The sequence below is a fragment of the Vicugna pacos genome, chromosome 1, assembly GCF_048564905.1.
Source record: "Vicugna pacos chromosome 1, VicPac4, whole genome shotgun sequence".
Classification (NCBI taxonomy): domain Eukaryota; kingdom Metazoa; phylum Chordata; class Mammalia; order Artiodactyla; family Camelidae; genus Vicugna; species Vicugna pacos.
In genome coordinates this window covers 85,269,326-85,288,047 of record NC_132987.1, presented here as the reverse complement: position 1 = coordinate 85,288,047, position 18,722 = coordinate 85,269,326, and the positions used below count along the sequence as shown (strand labels likewise).

General features: G+C 34.0%; 1 protein-coding gene across 3 annotated transcripts in view; it reads left to right on the top strand.

The window, feature by feature from the left end:
• The window catches only part of ARL6 (ARF like GTPase 6), a 59,672-nt gene extending 41,321 nt beyond the window's left edge, over positions 1-18,351 (top strand). For 2 of the 3 annotated variants that reach the window (XM_072966882.1, XM_015242518.3), the window contains exon 8: positions 3,434-6,238. In XM_072966882.1, the coding sequence (XP_072822983.1) occupies positions 3,434-3,459 (26 nt within the window). In that variant the 3' untranslated portion in view covers positions 3,460-6,238. Of the gene's footprint in view, positions 1-3,433; positions 6,239-9,310; positions 9,445-18,048 lie in introns of those variants that run through there. The other variant, XR_012075460.1, reaches the window with a different exon arrangement.
• Positions 18,352-18,722: the final 371 nt, after the last annotated feature.

Here is an 18,722-nt window from a genome sequence, read left to right as displayed (position 1 = left end):
TACCTAATCTTTCATCTTACCTCCCAATTATTTGTAAGAAGGATACATTATTGGAAACACTTTTGTGCCTTTATGTTGCCGTATTATTTTATGTACCCTTTATAACAGTTCTCTGCAAGGTAAGTTGTACTATCCCCATTCTGTGTAGGCAGCATGCAATAGTAGTAAAAGGCACTTGGGCTTTTATTTATTCCACTAGTTATTTGTTACTGACATCTCTTATTATCTTACAAAGATAATTTTCTTCATATGTAAAATTTTAAAATGTCAAAAAATTGCTGTACAGATTAAATGAAACGCTGTATGTGTTAAAGTGCCTAGCATAAGAAAGCATTCAATAAATGTTAAATTCACCCTTTTACCGAACTGCTCTATTCAGCAGAGGAGGAAACTTAGTATGTAGATTTAAAAGTTTTATCAGTTTGTTTTGAGTAAGAGAGCCTTTGTTCATAATTTCTATGTAATAGTAAATAGTTTACATTTTTGATGCTCCTGTCTCTCTTGATTTGGAAAGAGGTAAAAACCTGTTTCCAAAATAAATAGCAGTAAATACAGGAGACTAGTCTGTGCCTATAACTGTTAATTTATTAGATAAAGGTTTTTTTTTAATAAATCTAACTGTAAGTGTATTCTGAACTCAAATCTCTTCATTTTGCCTGCAAAAATTTGAAATTTCCTAGCATGGCGAACAAGAAGGCCTCTGGTTCATTTTGAACTGATTTAACCTTATTATTTTCAGTTTAAGGTTGAAAAATTTGGAGTAAAATATTAAATGACACATTTTGTACCATGAGTCCGTTCTCTTTTGGAAGGATTCTCAATAATTACCTATGCATTATAGCCCAAACAGAAGAACCCCTGAGCAGGCAGACTACAGAGTATTTTTTAAAACTACCAGGGAATATACATAAAATATTGCAGAGATATAAATTGTTTTCTAGCTCTGAAACTTTCAAATGAGATATTTATAAAAAAAAAAATCCTGCCACATGACTAATGAAACTTACTCATTTTATCACTTTATCTTTATGGGACAAGTTATTAATGCTTCCAGGTTTTAATATAGGACTTCTATAACCTATGCATATAGGTGTTCCAATGAGAGACAGAGGATTGAGCACACACTTTGTTTCATCCCCTCCTCAGATCTCACTAACAGTAAAGAGACTTTTGTTTAAAAACATTAATCCATGAGGACAAAAAGAATGGGAATGACAAAAATGGCAACCAAATTTGGAAGCTGAATATCTGAAGAATGTTGAATAATTTAACATACCTGAGAAAGCTGAATTCTAAGCTAGCCCTGGAGAAAGCTGGAAAGCATCCTAATTTACATTGCAGATCCCCTCAAAGGCTCAGAAATAGACATTGGAAATAAAGATGAAGTGAGACTGAAAGGATAAGGCAATTGTACATCCTTGCCGCAAAAGAAGGCTGCAGTTTCATTCTTTGCAGAGAGTCTAATAGTACCTCTGACTAGAGAATACCAAGCACAACTGTGTGTGGTGATGCTGAACTGAAAATAAAGAGTGACTGAGAGTTTCATACTTAATACGATAACTGTCTTTGCCTTCTCCTGTTTCTCCTAGAAGACACTGTCAGTAAGTAGGAGATAGAAGGTCATCTCTGAAGAATCAGACCAGCCTAAGTGAAAAGACCTAAAGATATTAACACTAGAAATCCTCAAGGAAATGGCTTAGCTAAATACACTAGAATAAAGACCACCTTGACAAGCCTCACACACATAACAAAATTCCAATCAGCACTCATACAAATGAGAAGATGGCAAAGGATCACCAGGTATTTGAAGACCAAAACATTAAGAATTACTAGAACTTAAACAAAAAAAAACAGGTTAAAAGAAGTAGAAGCTCTTTAGGGAGGACATTTCAATAAGCTATTGCAGTATTCTCAGAGAGATAAGAAAAGGTATTGCTTTGGTGAATATGGTCAGGTTACTGCTTGAAAAGGAACAAAGAACAAGAAATGAATTCTTGGAAAATAATAAAATAGTAGAAATGGGAAACTTAATAAAAAGAAGATAAAATAGAGGCAAGCTCTCCGAAAAGCAAAAAATGAAAAATTGGAAAGAAAAGAAAGTAAGGAGTCATTTTAGGACACCCAACATCCAGATAATAGGAATTCTTGAAAGACAGAACAGACAAAATATAGAGAAAAGATCATCAAATATATTAAGCAGTATTTTCCAGAAGTGAATGATGAGTTTTTAGTTGTCAGGTCCCTTGAAAACCCCATGCGGTGGATGAAAATATTTCCACCCCAAGGTGCATCATGATTAAAGTCAACACTGAAGACAGTGGAAGACTCTACAAGCTTCCTGAGAAGAAACAGGTTTCATCTAAAAGATAAGGAAACAAAGTAGCATCAGACTTCTCACCAGCAATATTTGGAAGCAATGCCTGGAAAAGTCTAAGGAGAAAATAATATTCTTGGGCAGTATCAGTGTATTGTGATTATAGAATTAAGACATCTTCAGCTGTGTAAAGTCTCAAGAGTTCACTTTCTATACCTTTTACTAAGGTAGCCACTGAGAAGTGTACTCATCAAAAACAAACGAATAGACCAAGAAGAAAAAATGTAGAACCGTGAAATAGAAAAACCTGCACGAGAGAGTTGGGGAAGGAATCCCAAAAGAACAATAACGGAGATCCTAGAATCCTAATGAAAGCTCTCATACGAAAATAACTGGGCAAGCATGGAGAAAAACTGTTTCAGACTAGAGAGTTTTGCAAGACTCTAAGGGAGAGTTCTTCTGAAATTGATCAACTACGTAACATGCTTCATAATAGTAAAAGTTGAAACACTGCAAGTAGTGGGATTGAATTCATGTTAAGTAACATTAAAAAAACCCAAAAAACTAAGATAGGGTTGGGGATGCAGAGCATTCCCTAACTACAAGAAAAAAAAATGTAATAGAAGAAAGGAAAAGTAACCAGGGCATACCACTGTCTGGGCTGTGAATAGTATGCATATAGGCATCATACTGATGACTGCATTACCGTTAGGAAAATGGGACTACTAGAAGCATCATGAGAGTGGCAGAAGAACAGTATATGAGTGTTTGAGAACAGGAGCCTCATATTACATTGAAGGGACTGATATTTCAAGTAATGATAAAAGCTTATTATTTAGAGTTACAGAGGTAATCACCTAAAAGAAGTTGGGAGTAGGAGAAAGAGGAGACGAGGCAAGGGACTGCTGTTTTTCATTATAAGCTTTGTAGAACTAGTTAACTTCAACTAGGTGCATGTACAGTGACAAAAATAAAAACTATAGCATGAATTGTGTTTTGAAAAAAAAACTGGTGTATGTATAGGTTTCTACCATGTTCTTATAGATTTGTCTTGGATTACTATAGAAAACATTTTGCTCTGTAGAGACTGATGATTTTTTGTTTGGTTTTTGTTATCAGATCAGATCCAGGCTGTGAAGACATGAAAAGATAGTATTTGGAAACCTCAACAGTTTTCAATTCAAGGAATATATCTTAAAGCAAACTGAACTTTAAATTTCTTAAAAGGTGTTTGTACATCTGAGAATACTTTATAATCTTCTGCCTGCATTTATGGACTCTGAATGAGGTTTTTAAGAACATAGGACTTCAGGTATGCTAATCTGGCCATTAATTATACGAAAATTAAATCTTTCCTCAGAAGGGCTCCCTCCCCAGAATTACCGACTTCTTGGTAAAAGTCTGCATTTGATTGTAACTAGAATGTTTAAAGTCAGAGTTATAAGCCATCTCAATATCTCATCATGATTTATGATATCTTTAATGCATTTTACTTTTTTTAATTGTCTTCTAAAACTTTAGTTTATCATATGACTTTTGTAGTATGATTGTGCTTGTGGAAAAAGAACTTTAAATATTTATAAGGGACCATTGGGTAATTAATATATATTAAAGTTTTTCTATATGTCACCACTAATAAAACATAAAGTGTACCAAGTAGGATGCTTTGTATGCTAAAAAGAATAATGGTGTGTTACTATGGTATTTGGTGTTTTACTGTCAAACATTTGTAAATTATCTGAAACCAAGTTAAGCTAAATTTATCCAGTGAATATATATGAAACATCTCTATACCTATACTAGTTTGGCATTTTCCTAGGCAATGGTGATACAAGATAAATGAAACATATTCCTTTTCCTTAGAGTACTTAAATTTGAGGGAGAATTTGAGAATCTTTTCATTCATAATTTTATTACATTGGCTGAATGAAAATACTGCATCTTAAGATTAAGAAGTATAGAAATGAATTAATGTGATTCTTCACAATTATTACAACTTACTTCTTTCTTCTGTTAAAATGTCTCCAGTTTACTGCACTACTTTGTTAAAATAGACTGTGACTCACCAACTATGTTTTTCCTGAGCATAAACTGCTACAAAAATGTTCTTTAGAATTTTAAACATATCTCTGCCATTTACTGTATGAAAATTGTGTTACTTCTCACAACTTGGAGACTACTTATAATTATAAACTCTAAATAGAAGCTTTCATTTCAAATTAATCACTGGGAAACAGTATACTGAACAATGGTGTGAATCCTGAAAAATATTATGTATAAGGAAAAACTGTAATATCAGTGTGTAACCTCTTAAATATCCTTAGCTGTGAAAATGATAAAAAATAGAAGGGAAAAGGTAAGTGAGTAATAAGGATGTGTTATAGTAACTATGGTAGTGGTATTTTCACAGAGATTGAATAAAATAATTTTAAAACTACAGTAAAAATTCTGTAGTCCATTTTCTCTTAGTGCAGAAATCCCAGTGATTTAGAATTTGGCAAATTGAAAGTTATCCAGAATGTTCCAGTGAACCAGCATTTTAGCTAGCTTTCTCTCATAAGTTGTTTTGATGAGGATACAAAGTGAGTCTCGAGTTGCCTCAGATATAAAAAAGGACATGAAGATGAAAACACTGACTTTAATAAAAAAATTAATATTATGTAACTGTTTTAGGAGGATGGAGAAAGGGGTGTTTTAAGAGAATTCAAATCTCATCTACAGTAGGTAACAATAATAATAGCTATCACTATATGGTCACTCTGTTTTGAGCAAGATATCATACATATGTGGGATTTTGCATCATATAATCCTCACAATAACCTCATGTAGTAGATTCTAGTATTTTGTAGAGAAGGAAACTGAGGCCTCAAAGTTTATTTGTTAAAGGTCACAAAGCTGGTAAATGGTGCTGAGATTCAGAACCAAAAGTTCTGTTTAAAATGGGTGATTCAAGAGCTAAGAGTGTTGCTGATTTTAGAAATATAGAGCTATCTGCCATAAGAACAGCTAAAAGGTTGGGAAAGTCTCACTGCAGTGGGAGACCCGAATGGGGCTAGAGGAGGTCAGGAACAAAGGACTACTGTTTTTTTTGTTTTTTGTTTTTTTGTTTTTGCTTCTTTTAAGTCTATTAACACTTCAAATTTTAAACTCTGGGAAGAAATGACTGATAAAAATAAAACTATGTTGATGCTAGTAAGTTAATTAGTATTCCACATACTATAGTAATTCACACTTAAGCAAATATTTAGAAGAGAGGGACATACTAATTTTTTCCTTTGTTTCCATGATCTCCAAATCTAGTGTATAGTCTATAGTAAACATTTATTCCTACTCTACATTTTCATGTAAAGATTATGTACAGCAAGTTGGACTGCAGTGGTCACAGGATGCCATGTAAGTGTGCAAATGCTGAGGTTATTGTGTTTGTATTTAGCATTATGCAATTAAAATTTATTGCATTAAAGCTCAAGCAAGCGTTTTATTTCATGTTTAGACATCACTGTGTTGCAAAGTGTAATTCATTAAGCTCCACATTTCAATATAAAACGTCATAAAATGTTCAAAAGTTAGCCTGTTGTATGTTTTGCATTTAAATATTTATATGTGGTACTATTCAGCCTGTGCCTTATAAACCACAAAAGGGCTGAGTTATATTTGTTTTCTGTTTATAAGTTGTCTGCTAAAACTTACGATTGTCTTATTACTTATTTTTTTCCTTTGAAATTTTTGGCCCACCTTGTTGTGATTTCTATAAATGTAATGCAGTTACTCTGAAGAAAACTTAAGGTAAATACATCCTGCATGTAATTCTGGTACATTAAAATACTGTAGCATTTTAACTGACTTTGTACATATTTTCTGCTTTCCGGTTACTCCCTCTTGCTTCTTAGTTAAAAAATAAATAAAACCAATATTAAAAGCTCACTTAAATGGATGTTAAAATAGGTTTTTTCATTTCTGGGGCTGGAAAGAAATACTGTAATGGTTGAGAAATGGTTATTGTGTTTAATTAAATGTTTCGAGTAACTTAGTTATTACATTTTTAAAGTGAATCTTTCTCATTAACGATGTTCCTTCTGGGGTCTGCAAGGGACTGCCTCAGGACCATTAGTGCCTCTTCTCTCTGATCACTAGATTTTAATGCCACTCTTTAATTTAAATAACTTGCCTACAGTCACACTGCAAATAAACACAGGACCCCGGATTTTGAGTCTAAACTATCTGGCTCCAGAATTTGTGTTCTTAACCTCTACAAAGTTTCTCAAAAAGGTAAACATTATTTTTAAATGGAATAGAATAATTTGAAATTACTTTCTTAAATAATTAAAGATAAAAAAAGCAGATGCAAATGGCTGAAAAGTAATGCTTTTTGAAGTCCTTTTTTTCCCCCAGTTAGATCAATGTCTCAGCCCTTTTCCTTCCTTTTGTTTAAATGGGTGGCAACAGATGGGGCAGATTCTGAAACATCAGACATGTTCATGTCTTAGAGTTTAATCACACACAGATTATCTCCAGGCATCAGGCTTGGACTACCAGATTTCTCAGTGAGTTTTACCAGTATTTTGAGGTAAATGATAACTAGTGTTGATAGTCTTGAAATGTGGTAAAATGTGGAAACATTTATAATTCAATTTGTGGGTATGCATTTTAAGTTAAATAACCACAAGTAACAACTATAGCTAAAACTATTTTCTTAATTACAAATATTTCATGATTTTGCCTTAGTGTTCTGAATTTTTGCTATTTGACTGGTGAAATAGCATATATTCATAAATGCCAAGGCCTAGAAATCAGTCTCTCTTCCTCTTTTTCTCTTTCTTATTCTCTCTTGGAAATATTTATCAATTCTTCCAAGTATTTAATGAAATATCATGATGTTATAGTAACATATCACTGAAATAGGTTTACATTTCCTCCAGTTAAGTGTAACCGTTAATGTTGGAGTTAAAGCCAATTTCACATTTAAGCTCTATTTTCTTAGGCTCAGTATAGTGTATGTATCAGAATGCACCATCCTAAAGGTCACTGGAAGCTCACACTTCACTCATTTTAGTGATCACTGACTTTTTCCCCAGGGCTTTTTGGGGCAGGTTTATAGATATACCTTGCAAGATACATTATTCTTAACCATGTTGTAGGAGTTTTTTTGTTTGTTTTGTGATACTCTTAAATGTGATACATAAGCTCTTGCCATTTCAGGAAACTTCATTGTCTGTTTGATAGAGGTTTTACTGCATTCTTCAGATGTGGGATTATTAGCGTCTTAAATCCTTTTCACTAATTCAGTGAGTTTAATTTATAGATTCACAAAATATCACTTACTATCCCTTTTTACATTGTAAAACCCCAATACTGTGAATAATTTTATTTCATTTATGCATAGCAGGACAAGATTTTTTAAGAGCAAATTAAAAAATTTCCAAGACCCTATATCAATATAGTATCTCACTAATGTTAAAATTTGTTTCTCTAATTTGAAATACATCTAACACAGGACTGTTTTTTAAATGTTAATGCTTTGTTTGCTGATTAAAAGGATGTATTGGTCTCTGTACAAGCAGTGGCAGCTGAAACAAGAGATGTTGAGTCTGGGAGAATATGAAATGGCTCACAGATTTTGTCTGAAACGATATATCTTAAAAGTTAAGAAATCTCTCAGATTACTGGCTTGGTTTGATGCATGGAACTACAGTGTATCTTGGTCATATTTTTAACCATAGATTCTTTTGGGGCCAGGGTAGGTTGTAGATGCTTTGGTATTAATTTCTTTGACAGTTACTGAAGAATTAAGCCATTCAGAAGTTTCCAGGTGACCTATATGAAAGTACTAACATTCAGCTGCCTTGGGCCTACAAATGGTTGTAGGTTCCAGACAACTGTATGTTGGTGCAACTTGACAATGCCCCGCATCTCTCATTTCCTATTTTAGAGCTTCCTACTTTTTGTCCCTATTCCTCCACCACTACCATTCCAAAACAGACGTAACCCAGCAGGGAAACCATTGACAAGTGGAAGATAAGAGCTAATGAATAAATTCTTCCCTCAATCATGGACAGTCTTGAGACTCACTATATATAGCTTTTGGGATGATTCCTCTGATTCTAACAATTAGTCATACTTAGCTGCAGCCAACTCAATAACACCTCCTCATATTGCTACTCTCCTAACCTGCTTCATTCTCCTTTTCTGTGACTTTACTTCCTAATAAAGTAATGCAGAAATCTCTCTGCCACAGCAGTGCTTTCTGAGTACCAAGGCTATATCCAACAATGTTCTCAAATTTTTATCAGATTTTTCCTAGGATTTTTTTTCTTCATTTTTAAAATAGACTTCAGAGCAACTTTAATTTCACAGCAAAACTGAGCCAAAGATAGAGATTTTCTACATACTACTGCCCCACATAATTCATAGCCTACCCTACTATCCACATCCTGATGCCCTAGGATTTTTAAGTACATAAAAGTCACCCTCAAGTGAGCATATGATAGTTGACCAAAAGCTAGCTTGGAAGTTCTGGCTCTGAATAAGTTGGGATAAGCACACTCTGCCCTACCTCCCCCACTGAATGCAACCACAATACCTGCACAGACTGGCCATTTAAATGCATGGACCAAGGGAAGGGTATATAGCTCAGTGGTAGAGTGCATGCTTAGTATACACAAGGTCCTGGGTTCAATCCCCAGTACCTCCATTTAAAAAAAAAACAAAAACTTAAATGCATGGACCAGCTACTTGAGGACTCTGAGAAGTAAATAACAGATTAAAGAAGACCAGAATTTAACATGCCACAAGACCAGCAGTGAGTTTGCCCATTTTTCTCCTTTGGTAGCCTCTCTACTTGGCTTAAGGCTGCTTAAAACCCAGAATTGGGAATCTGTGCAGACAGAGCTCCAGAGAAATTCTCTAATTTTGGCTCAAAGAATAGGAAGAAAATCTAATGATCAGCAAAAATTAAGGAAATACTCCATTTTCTTTCTCTGTTTTCTTGTGCACCAGCTCCCCAGCAATCTGAGGGTGTCAGCAGCAGCACCAATAGCAGCAGCAGCAGTGGAGAACCCACAGACCCTAAAATTCTGAGGAATAGGAACCTCATTCTGCAATCAGAGGAGCTTTGGTCCCAAGAGGATGTGGTAAATCCCATTGCTTTTGTTCTCTCTCTCTTCCCATTGCTTGGCCCCAGACAGGGACATTTTCATAGGAAGTGGATTACAGAGCAGGGTACATAAAGCCCCAGCTTTCTAGCTGGAAGATCAAAAAAGGGAGCCCCAGGAACTAGAAAGTATGGAGGAGGTTGGGAGAGGGAGGAGATTGGCAAAGCAACCCCATAAAGTTGTTTATGAACTCTTAGTCTTGCCCTCAGTGTCAATCTGAGCCTAAAAAGCGTACAAATTTAACAACTCACCTATGACCCAAATCCAAGATTGGCTGCTGGGTGGCTCACACATGGCCTAGAATAAAACTATAAAGGTTTTTGAAAACAGAAATAACATTGAAATTACAACTCCCTCATGGCTGGTTGGAACTTTTAGCCTGAATTCAACCAAGATGAAGGCCTGCTAAAGCAAAATTATCAACAATCTCCACAGAATTAAAAAAAAGAATCAGACTCTCGTAGCATTCAGAATACCCAGGATACAATCCCAAATTACTGAGTATACAAAGCCCATGGAAAACTCACATGGCAGAGAAAAGATGGATGTCAATACCAACGTGACACAGATATTGGAGCTATCTAACAAAGACCTTAAAACAGTTGTTATAAAAATGCTCAAAGTAAGGGTGAATACTCTTGAAGCAAATGGGGAGATAGAAAGTCTTAGAAGATATGACAAATTAATGAAAATTTTAAAACTGAAAGGTAACAATAACTTGAATGAAAACTAACTAGATGAGTTCAATTAAAGAATGAAAATGACAGAGGGAAGACTCCATGAACTTGAAGCAGATTAATGGAAATTACTCAATCTGAATAATAGAAAAAATACTGAATAACAAAAATAAACAGAGCCTTCATGACCTGTGGGTCAATGTCAAAAAGTCTATATCATGTAATCAGTATCCCAGAAGGAGAGGAGAGAGTAAGGAGCATAAAAGTTATTTTAAGTAATAATAGCGGGAAACCTCCCAAATTTGGTGACGGGCATGGTGTACAGATTTCAGAAGCTCAGCTTGAAAGCAGCTGGGGAAGATGACACATTACTTACAGGGAAACAGCCATTCAAATAACCACTGATAGCTCATCAGAGATCATTGAGGTCATAAAGAAGTGGCACACCATTTTCAAAGTGCTTTTTAAAAAAGAACTCAATCCAGAATAATATATCCAGCAAAAAATATCCTTTAAGAATGAAGGTGAAATAAAGACACTGTCAGGATAAGAAAAACAAGAGCATTTATTGCCATCAAGTCTGCTCTAAAAGAATTACTAAAGAAAGTTCTTCAAACAGGAGGGAAAACATAGCAGAAGGAAACTTAAAGAACATTTTGTGTTCTTTAAAACGTATTTGACAGTTGAAAACATTGTGTTATGTCTCCGTGTGTGTAGATGTAATATATAATACAACTACAAAATAAAGGGGGAGAATAAAGGTTAAGTATGGTGTTTTTCTACTCTTGAAGTAGAAAAACATTTTTCTAATTAGACTGTGAAAAGTGTGTTTATTGTAATATCCAAAGAAGCCACTAAAAGACTATACAAAGAAACAGTCAAAAACATAAGTGAGTTTAAATGAAATACTGAAATATGTTCAGATGATGCAAAAGAAGGCACAAAAGGGGACAAAGAGCAACTAAGTGTGGAGGGAACAAACAAAACATGTAATTGTAGACCTAAATCTAAACATACCAATGTTACTAAGTGTAAAGATACACATACCAATTAAAAGAAAGAAACTGAATGGATAAAAGCATTACCAAACTATATTTGCTCACTAAAGTATAGTCTATAACCCCTCTCGCAACTAAAATGCAAGCTCCAAGAGAGAGCACAATTTTTGTTTTATTCACTGCTGTGTCTAGTGCCTTTAACAAGTGTCTAGTGCAGGGCAGTTTCCTCAATAAATGAATGCACCAGGAGATGAATGAGTTAACTACAAGTAATCCCGTTTAAATACAATGATATAGGTAAGAAAAGATTACTATGCAAGACTAATCAAAAGAAAGGGGGAATGACTATATTAATATAAGACCAGCTAGATTTCTGAGCAAAGAAAATTATCAAGAATAAGGACGGGTACTACTCAGCCATAAAAACCGACAACATAATGCCATTTGCAGCAACATGGATGTTCCTGGAGAATGTCATTCTAAGTGAAGTAAGCCAGAAAGAGAAAGAAAAATACCATATGAGATCGCTCATATGTGGAATCTAAAAAACAAAAACAAAAACAAACAAACAAAAACAAAGCATAAATACAGGACAGAAATAGACTCACAGACAGAGAATACAGATTTGTGGTTACCAGAGGGGTGGAGGGTGGGAAGGGGTAGACTGGGATTTCAAAATTGTAGAATAGATAAACAAGATTACACTGTATAGCACAGGGAAATACACACAAAATGTTATGATAACTCACAGAAAAAAAAATGTGACAATGAGTGTGTATATGTCCATGAATGACTGAAAAATTGGAATTTTTTGAACACTGGAATTTGACACAACATTGTAAAAGGACTATAAATCAATAAAAAAAAGTTTAAAAAAAAAAAAGAATAAAGACGGGCATTACATAATGATAAAGGGTAAAGTTACCAAAAAGATAACAATTTTAAATGTGCAGTCACCTAAAAAATCTTAAAATACATTGAATGATTCAAAATACAGAAGAAAATAATGACAGTACTGAAATAGGTCATATATATATATATATATATATATATATATATATATCACAATAATTGATAGAATTATAGACAGATGATCAGCAAGGATATTAATATTATCAAACTGCTAGATTGAAATGACATTTATGGAACAAGCAATCCAATAACATCAGAATAGTACTTTTTCAAGTGTAAGCAGAATAGTCACCAAGATAGACCATATCCTAAGTCATAAAACAACCCTAATAGATTTAAGACAATTGAAACTGCAAAGTATGTTCTCTAATCATGAAGGAATTAAAGTGTAAGTCAACGACACATTTAAACATCTCCAAACACTTAGAAATTAAACACAGTTCTACATAATCTACAGTTCAAAGAGGATGATTCAAGGGAAACTAGAAAATATTTGTAACAAAACAAAAATAAAAATGCACCACATTAAAATTTGTGGGATGCAACTAACAGCACTCAAAGGGAGATGTATACCATTAAATATACAGCATTAAATTAGAACAAAATGACTTAATAATCTATACTTCTGTGTTAAGAAAACTGAAAAAGAGAAGGTTAAACCTAAGGCAAACAGATGGAAAGAAATAATAAAGATTAGGTTAGAAACCAGTGACATTGAGAAAACGATAGAGAAAATCAATGAAACCAAAAGCTCTTTAAAAGAAATAAAGTACCATAGCTTTGAAAGAGATTCTAGGCCTTGAATGCCTAGATGGCTTTGATTCATGTATTCTCTTGTCTTCTGATCCTGATTTCGCTATTTGGTGATTCTCACTAGAAATAGAAAACACTATTGTAAAACCAGATTTTTGAGGCAAACAATCGGAATTTGGGACACCGAGGGATATTTTTCTAGGGACTTGACCAGCCATGGTAAACTAAGCTTTTTAGAAGATAGATCTAAGAACTGGAGACAGATAGCAAACAGCAGCATTGAATTGTTTCTTATTCTTTCACTGTTTTTGACAACTTGGTGTGTGCAGATACCTATGTAAACACATACATAAGTATGTATGTTTGAATCAAGGCAGATTTAGGACTAACTGATTAATTCAAGGGATACCCTAAAGTTTCGGAGAACATTCATTCTCTGAAAAAATACTAAGATAATATGTTTTCAGTTGTTAATGAGGTCTCCAAAATGTTTAAAGCTTGGTGCTTTTTGTTTCATATATGCACATTTTGGAAATCTGGGATGGATGGCTATATTTCAACAGTACTGTTAATCAGTTTCATTTTTTGCTGTTAGATGAAGGCCAAATGGCATAATCTTGTACCCTATTCTAAAATTTACAGTAAGATAAGTAAAGAAAAGTGGGATAATTGAGTAATCACAGTTATATAAATATGCCAAAACCAAAAGAACTTGTCCCTTATAATCAATATTCCATTCACTTTGCAAATAAGTATAGTAGGACAGTCCTATCTTTATATGTACCAACTTGCATGAATTCATTTCGCCAGTCAAAATAAGGTATCAGTGATTAAAATGGGTTCATTGATAGCAAAATAAAATAACAATGATACTGACACAAATTATGATTCATTATACCAAAGTCAATAATCAAATTGAAAACTGTTAAAATATGAAGAAGAGATATAATTTCTTCTCTCATATCCCTCTTACAATCCATCACCAAAAATCCAGAATCTGACCTCACACCACCTCCACTAGTATTTCCCTGGTCCACGCCACTATAAACTCCTATCTGAACCTCTAAATTCACTTCTTAGTCTCTCTGCTTCCACTCTACCTCAACATCAGTGTTCCCTCTTCACAGCAACTAGTGTCATTTTTCTTTTTAAAAAATAAAACATATCACTTTCCTATTCTTAACCTTCCAACAGATTCTCATCATATGTAAAATAAAATCCAAAACTTATCACAGCTTACGAGGGTCCCTACCTAACTTATTTTGGCTATATGTTTAGTCTCCTTCGCCAAAAATTACTGCACTTCATCTTACTCCTCAAATGAGCCAAGCTCTTTCTCATCTCAAGACCACTTGCGTTTGCTCTTTCCTCTACCTAGAATGCCTTTCCCTGGATCCTTGCATGCCTCATTCTCTCATTTCACTCACTTCCTCAGACTTGTCATCTCTGACTATCATATTCAAACTAGCAAATGCACCCTCCTCAATTCTCTTCTACTGCTATATCTTCTTTAAAACACCTTATCATGACCTAAAATCATTATATATGTTAATTTACTCATTGTTGGTCTTTCACACTAGAATATAAATTCCGCAAGTGCAGGGAATTTATTCACACACTACATTCCAAGTGCCTTGGACACTGCATGGTATATATTGTGCCCACATTTGTTGAATGAATAAAAACATAAGTTAATATTATATGTAATATTTGCCCTGGTCCGCAGATTTGGGGGAGCATAATAAAGAAATTAAATTGTAATACTAATGAAGATTAATATTTGATTAAGTTAATCTAAATAAAATATTAAATTATTCAGTGATGAACTATTTTTAATATGTTCATTTAACTTCTATTCCTAAAGATACTCTTAAGCTTCTAACCATGAGGTACTGGGTTAGTAGTGTGTGATCTTTTTAGGTTTAGACTGAATTCTGCTTCTTGTATGGTAGGAGTAAGTTCCTAATAGACCAACCTTCCTACAGTTAACTATAAATGCTGACCAACAACAAAAAAAATCCAGCTACCTGAAGGTTCTTGAGAATGAATAGGAGCAGGCATATTTTGGAAGAAAATTGAAACTTAGAAAGAGGCACTGGCATGGGGTGATTTTCACATTTGGAGGCTTTTAGCCTGAGGACAGGCCACAGTCACAGCATGGGGTGGTTAAAACTCTGACAGAAAACCTGCCATATTTTTGGCTGTAAAAAAAGAGTGCGGACCACGGCACAACCAAAACCACTGCAAAGTAGAGGGAGGAGCCACTGCAAAGTGGAGGGAGGAGCACTCAGTAAAGGAGTGTTCCAGAGACAAAGAGTCTAAAATTCTAAGAACAAACTTTCCTGTCTCCGGCTGAGCCTCAAACCATGAACAAACAGGGCAAACTCAAAGCAGCTTTCAGCTAAGGCTAAAATAATTAACTGAGATTTGACCTGATGCCTTCAGTGAGCAAGGTCAAGTTTGCAGTTTGAGTTTAACCAATTTAATGTCCCTGTAAAACAGAAATGGCAACACTCTTTGGAATCAGTTCCCTCAGCATAACATTCAAAATGCCTAAGAGATAATCTAAAATTACTTCACATGAGCAACCAGAAAACTGTGACCCATTTTCAAGGAAAAAGATAATGGAGGCCAACACTGAGAGGACTCAAATTGGATGATCAGATAAGGACTTTAAGGCAGCTATAATAATGCAGCTCAATGAGGTAAAGGAAAACATTCTTATAACAAATGAAAAGATAAGAACTTCAGTAGAAAAATAGAATATATAAAAATAAATGAAATTCTAGAACAGAAAAATACAACCTCTGATATTAAAAAAATCATAGACCTAATAATAGAATGAAAATGACAGAAAATAAGCAGTAAACTTGAAGATACAGATCAATAGAAAATGTTTCATCTGAAGAAGAGAGAGCAAGAAATGTTTTTTTAAATGATCAGAACTTCAGGATCCTGTGGGATAATGTCAAAAGGTTGTTTTTTTGTTTGTTTGTTTTTTAATATATGTAATAGAGTCCCACAGAGAAAGGAAAAAGAGAATGGGACAGAATATATTTTTGAAGAAATAATGGGTGAACAATTCCCAAATTGAATGAATAGATTCAAGAGCTTAGAACTCCCCAAATAGAGTTAATACAAAACAGACAAAAAAACCAAAGTATATCATTGCAAGTTGTTGAAAACCAAGGAAAATCTCCAAAACAGGAGGGAAGGGTGTTGGGAGATCAACATTATGTACAAAGTAACAATGATACAAACTACTGTGGATTTCTTATCAGAAACAGCAGTGCAATATCTTGAAAGTATTGAGAGAAAAAACATGTTGATTCAGAATTCTCAAATAGAAGACTAGGGAAATATTTCATCAGCACATCTGCACTACTATAAGAAATGTTCTTTGGGCTGAAGGGAAGTGATACCAAAGAGGAACTAATTTTAAGGAAACAACAAAAACTAATGAAATGGTAAATATTTGGGTAAACATAAAAGACTTTTTTCTTTAATGTCCTCAAAGTACATGTTTAAAGCAAAAAGCATAGCATATTCTTACAGGTTTTATAATATATGTAGATCTAATACAAATGACATGACAACTGCAGTATAACTATGGGGTGGCTTATAAAAGACGTTTACAGTTTCAAAACCTAAATTTTACATGAAGTTATACAATATTAATTCTACTAGACAGTGTTAATTAAGAATGTGTATTGTAATCCCTAGAGCAACTGTTTTAAAAATGTAGAGAGGTATGTTAAAAAAGCCAATACATTTAAATGGAATTCATCACGTGATCCCAGTAAATATCATCTGTACTGGGCCAAACTGAAATCGTGGGCATGAGCAACAAGAAGAGCCTAACATTATTTTTGTGATATTTGTGCCAAAAATGCATAGCCTGACTCTAACCATAAGGAAACACTAGACATACACAAATGGAGGGCTGTCTCTGTAGCATTTAAAAGTGTCACAGTCATGAAGGCAGAGAGACTGAGGCACTTCTACAGAGTGCAGAAGACTAAAGAGACTTGACAACTGAATGTAGTATGTGATTCTGGGTTGGATAACTTTGCTGTGATGCACATTAATGAGACAACTGGCAAACGTGAATGGGGTCTGAGGATAAGATGGTAGGATATATTAACACTAATTTCTTGATTTTGAGAGTTGTGTTTGGTTATTTAGGATTTTAGGAGAGTGATCATTTTGTAAGTTATACATCAATGTATTCAGAGTTATAGGACATCATTTTGACAACATACTTTCAGAGAATTCAGGGAATATAAGAGATTCTTTGTACTATTGTAATTTTTCAATAAGTATGAAATAATTTCAAAATAAAAAATTATCTTTAGATATAAATAATCTTACATGAAATAGTAATATAGGGCAAGTGGCATTTTACATAAGAGGGACCAGAATAGTATACAGTAGATTTGACTATGTTATTTTCAAAAAAGAAAGTCTGAAATTGTATAACATATAAAAATTAACTGCTTGAATATGTTGATAATTGCAAACATTATGGGAAATGTGAATATATATATTACATAAGTTACAGATTTCTTGAAATTTATGGATCTAGTATTAGTACAGTACTGCTGCCAGTTTTAGTAGAAAAAACACTTTACTGATCATAAAAATGGATCAGGTAACTTTGTGGATTTCACAATAGGAATAATAGCAAACTGACAAGTTAGAGTGTATTCAAGGTCATAGCTATGAAAAAGGCAATTTATACAAGAATTCCAAACACGTGTTAACTGTTTGATTCTTGTATGCATTTGTTGATTTTGGTCCTCAGTTAGATATTTGTTTGGTAGTAAGACTTGCCCAGCCTGATTTACTGGTCTAACCTGTCTCAGTCAGTAATTGGCAGATATAAACTCAGATTATGTAGGTTGAGTTAGGATCAGTGCAGCAGTTTCTCCACTAGCATATTCCTCATACTTCATCATTGTCATTTACTTTTTAATTATGCAGTTATTTTAAAAAAGGAAGCAAATAGTTCTCATAAAGATAGTTTGATATTAATATACTAAAGTCCTTGAGTATTCTTATGTTACACAGTATTTGATGATTCACAATGTAGTAGCACCCATTGGCTACAATATCTCCTCACCAAATCAGATAACGTATTAATTATGTGTCTATTGCTGGCCTAGTATGGTGTGCACTCCTATAGGACTTTGATACTGCTTTTTGACAAGCGTGACATTTCTTACATAATTCTGTTTCAACAGGTGTTTTACCTGGGTGTGATTGCTGAACTTTCGGAGCCATGTTTCTGGAGCTTGATTTGTGAAATCTATCCCTGACCCCAAGCACAGCCTGCTCATGTGATACAGTTTGGCGCTTTCTTCTCCCTTTTTCCCCTTGTGCGTATTTCCTGCTCTTCGTATTTATCACACTGTGCTGTAACTGGTAACTGTCACTTAGTTCCGTTTCCTTGTTTGAGACTGAGTTTCTTGAGGATGGATCACACTGTGTATTCCAATCACCAAATATAGGGCCTGAAAACATTTAATAAATGTTTTTTGAACTGGTGGAAGGCCGTAAAATAACTTTGTAGATAGGATATTACTTTTCATTTAAAATTTTCTAAAAAAATATACATTCTTCCCACCAACTTTCCTAATCACGTTTGAGGCAACTACCACCAGAAGAATGACTACTAGGTCAATGATCTTTATTTATGCTCAATCCAGATCTTTTTCAGAATTTTCCAGTTTCTTGTTTTGGTTTGTTTTTCTGAAATGTAAACTGATTAATAAATTTTTTAGTAAATACATAATTTTTAAAAAGTTCTCTGACTACCTTCCTCACCTACTAAGGAAAAGTTTTTCCAGTAGCTACTTCTTAAATTTCATTTAAAGATACCTTTTTTCTAAGCTAAATTGTGTTTTAAGGTACAGAG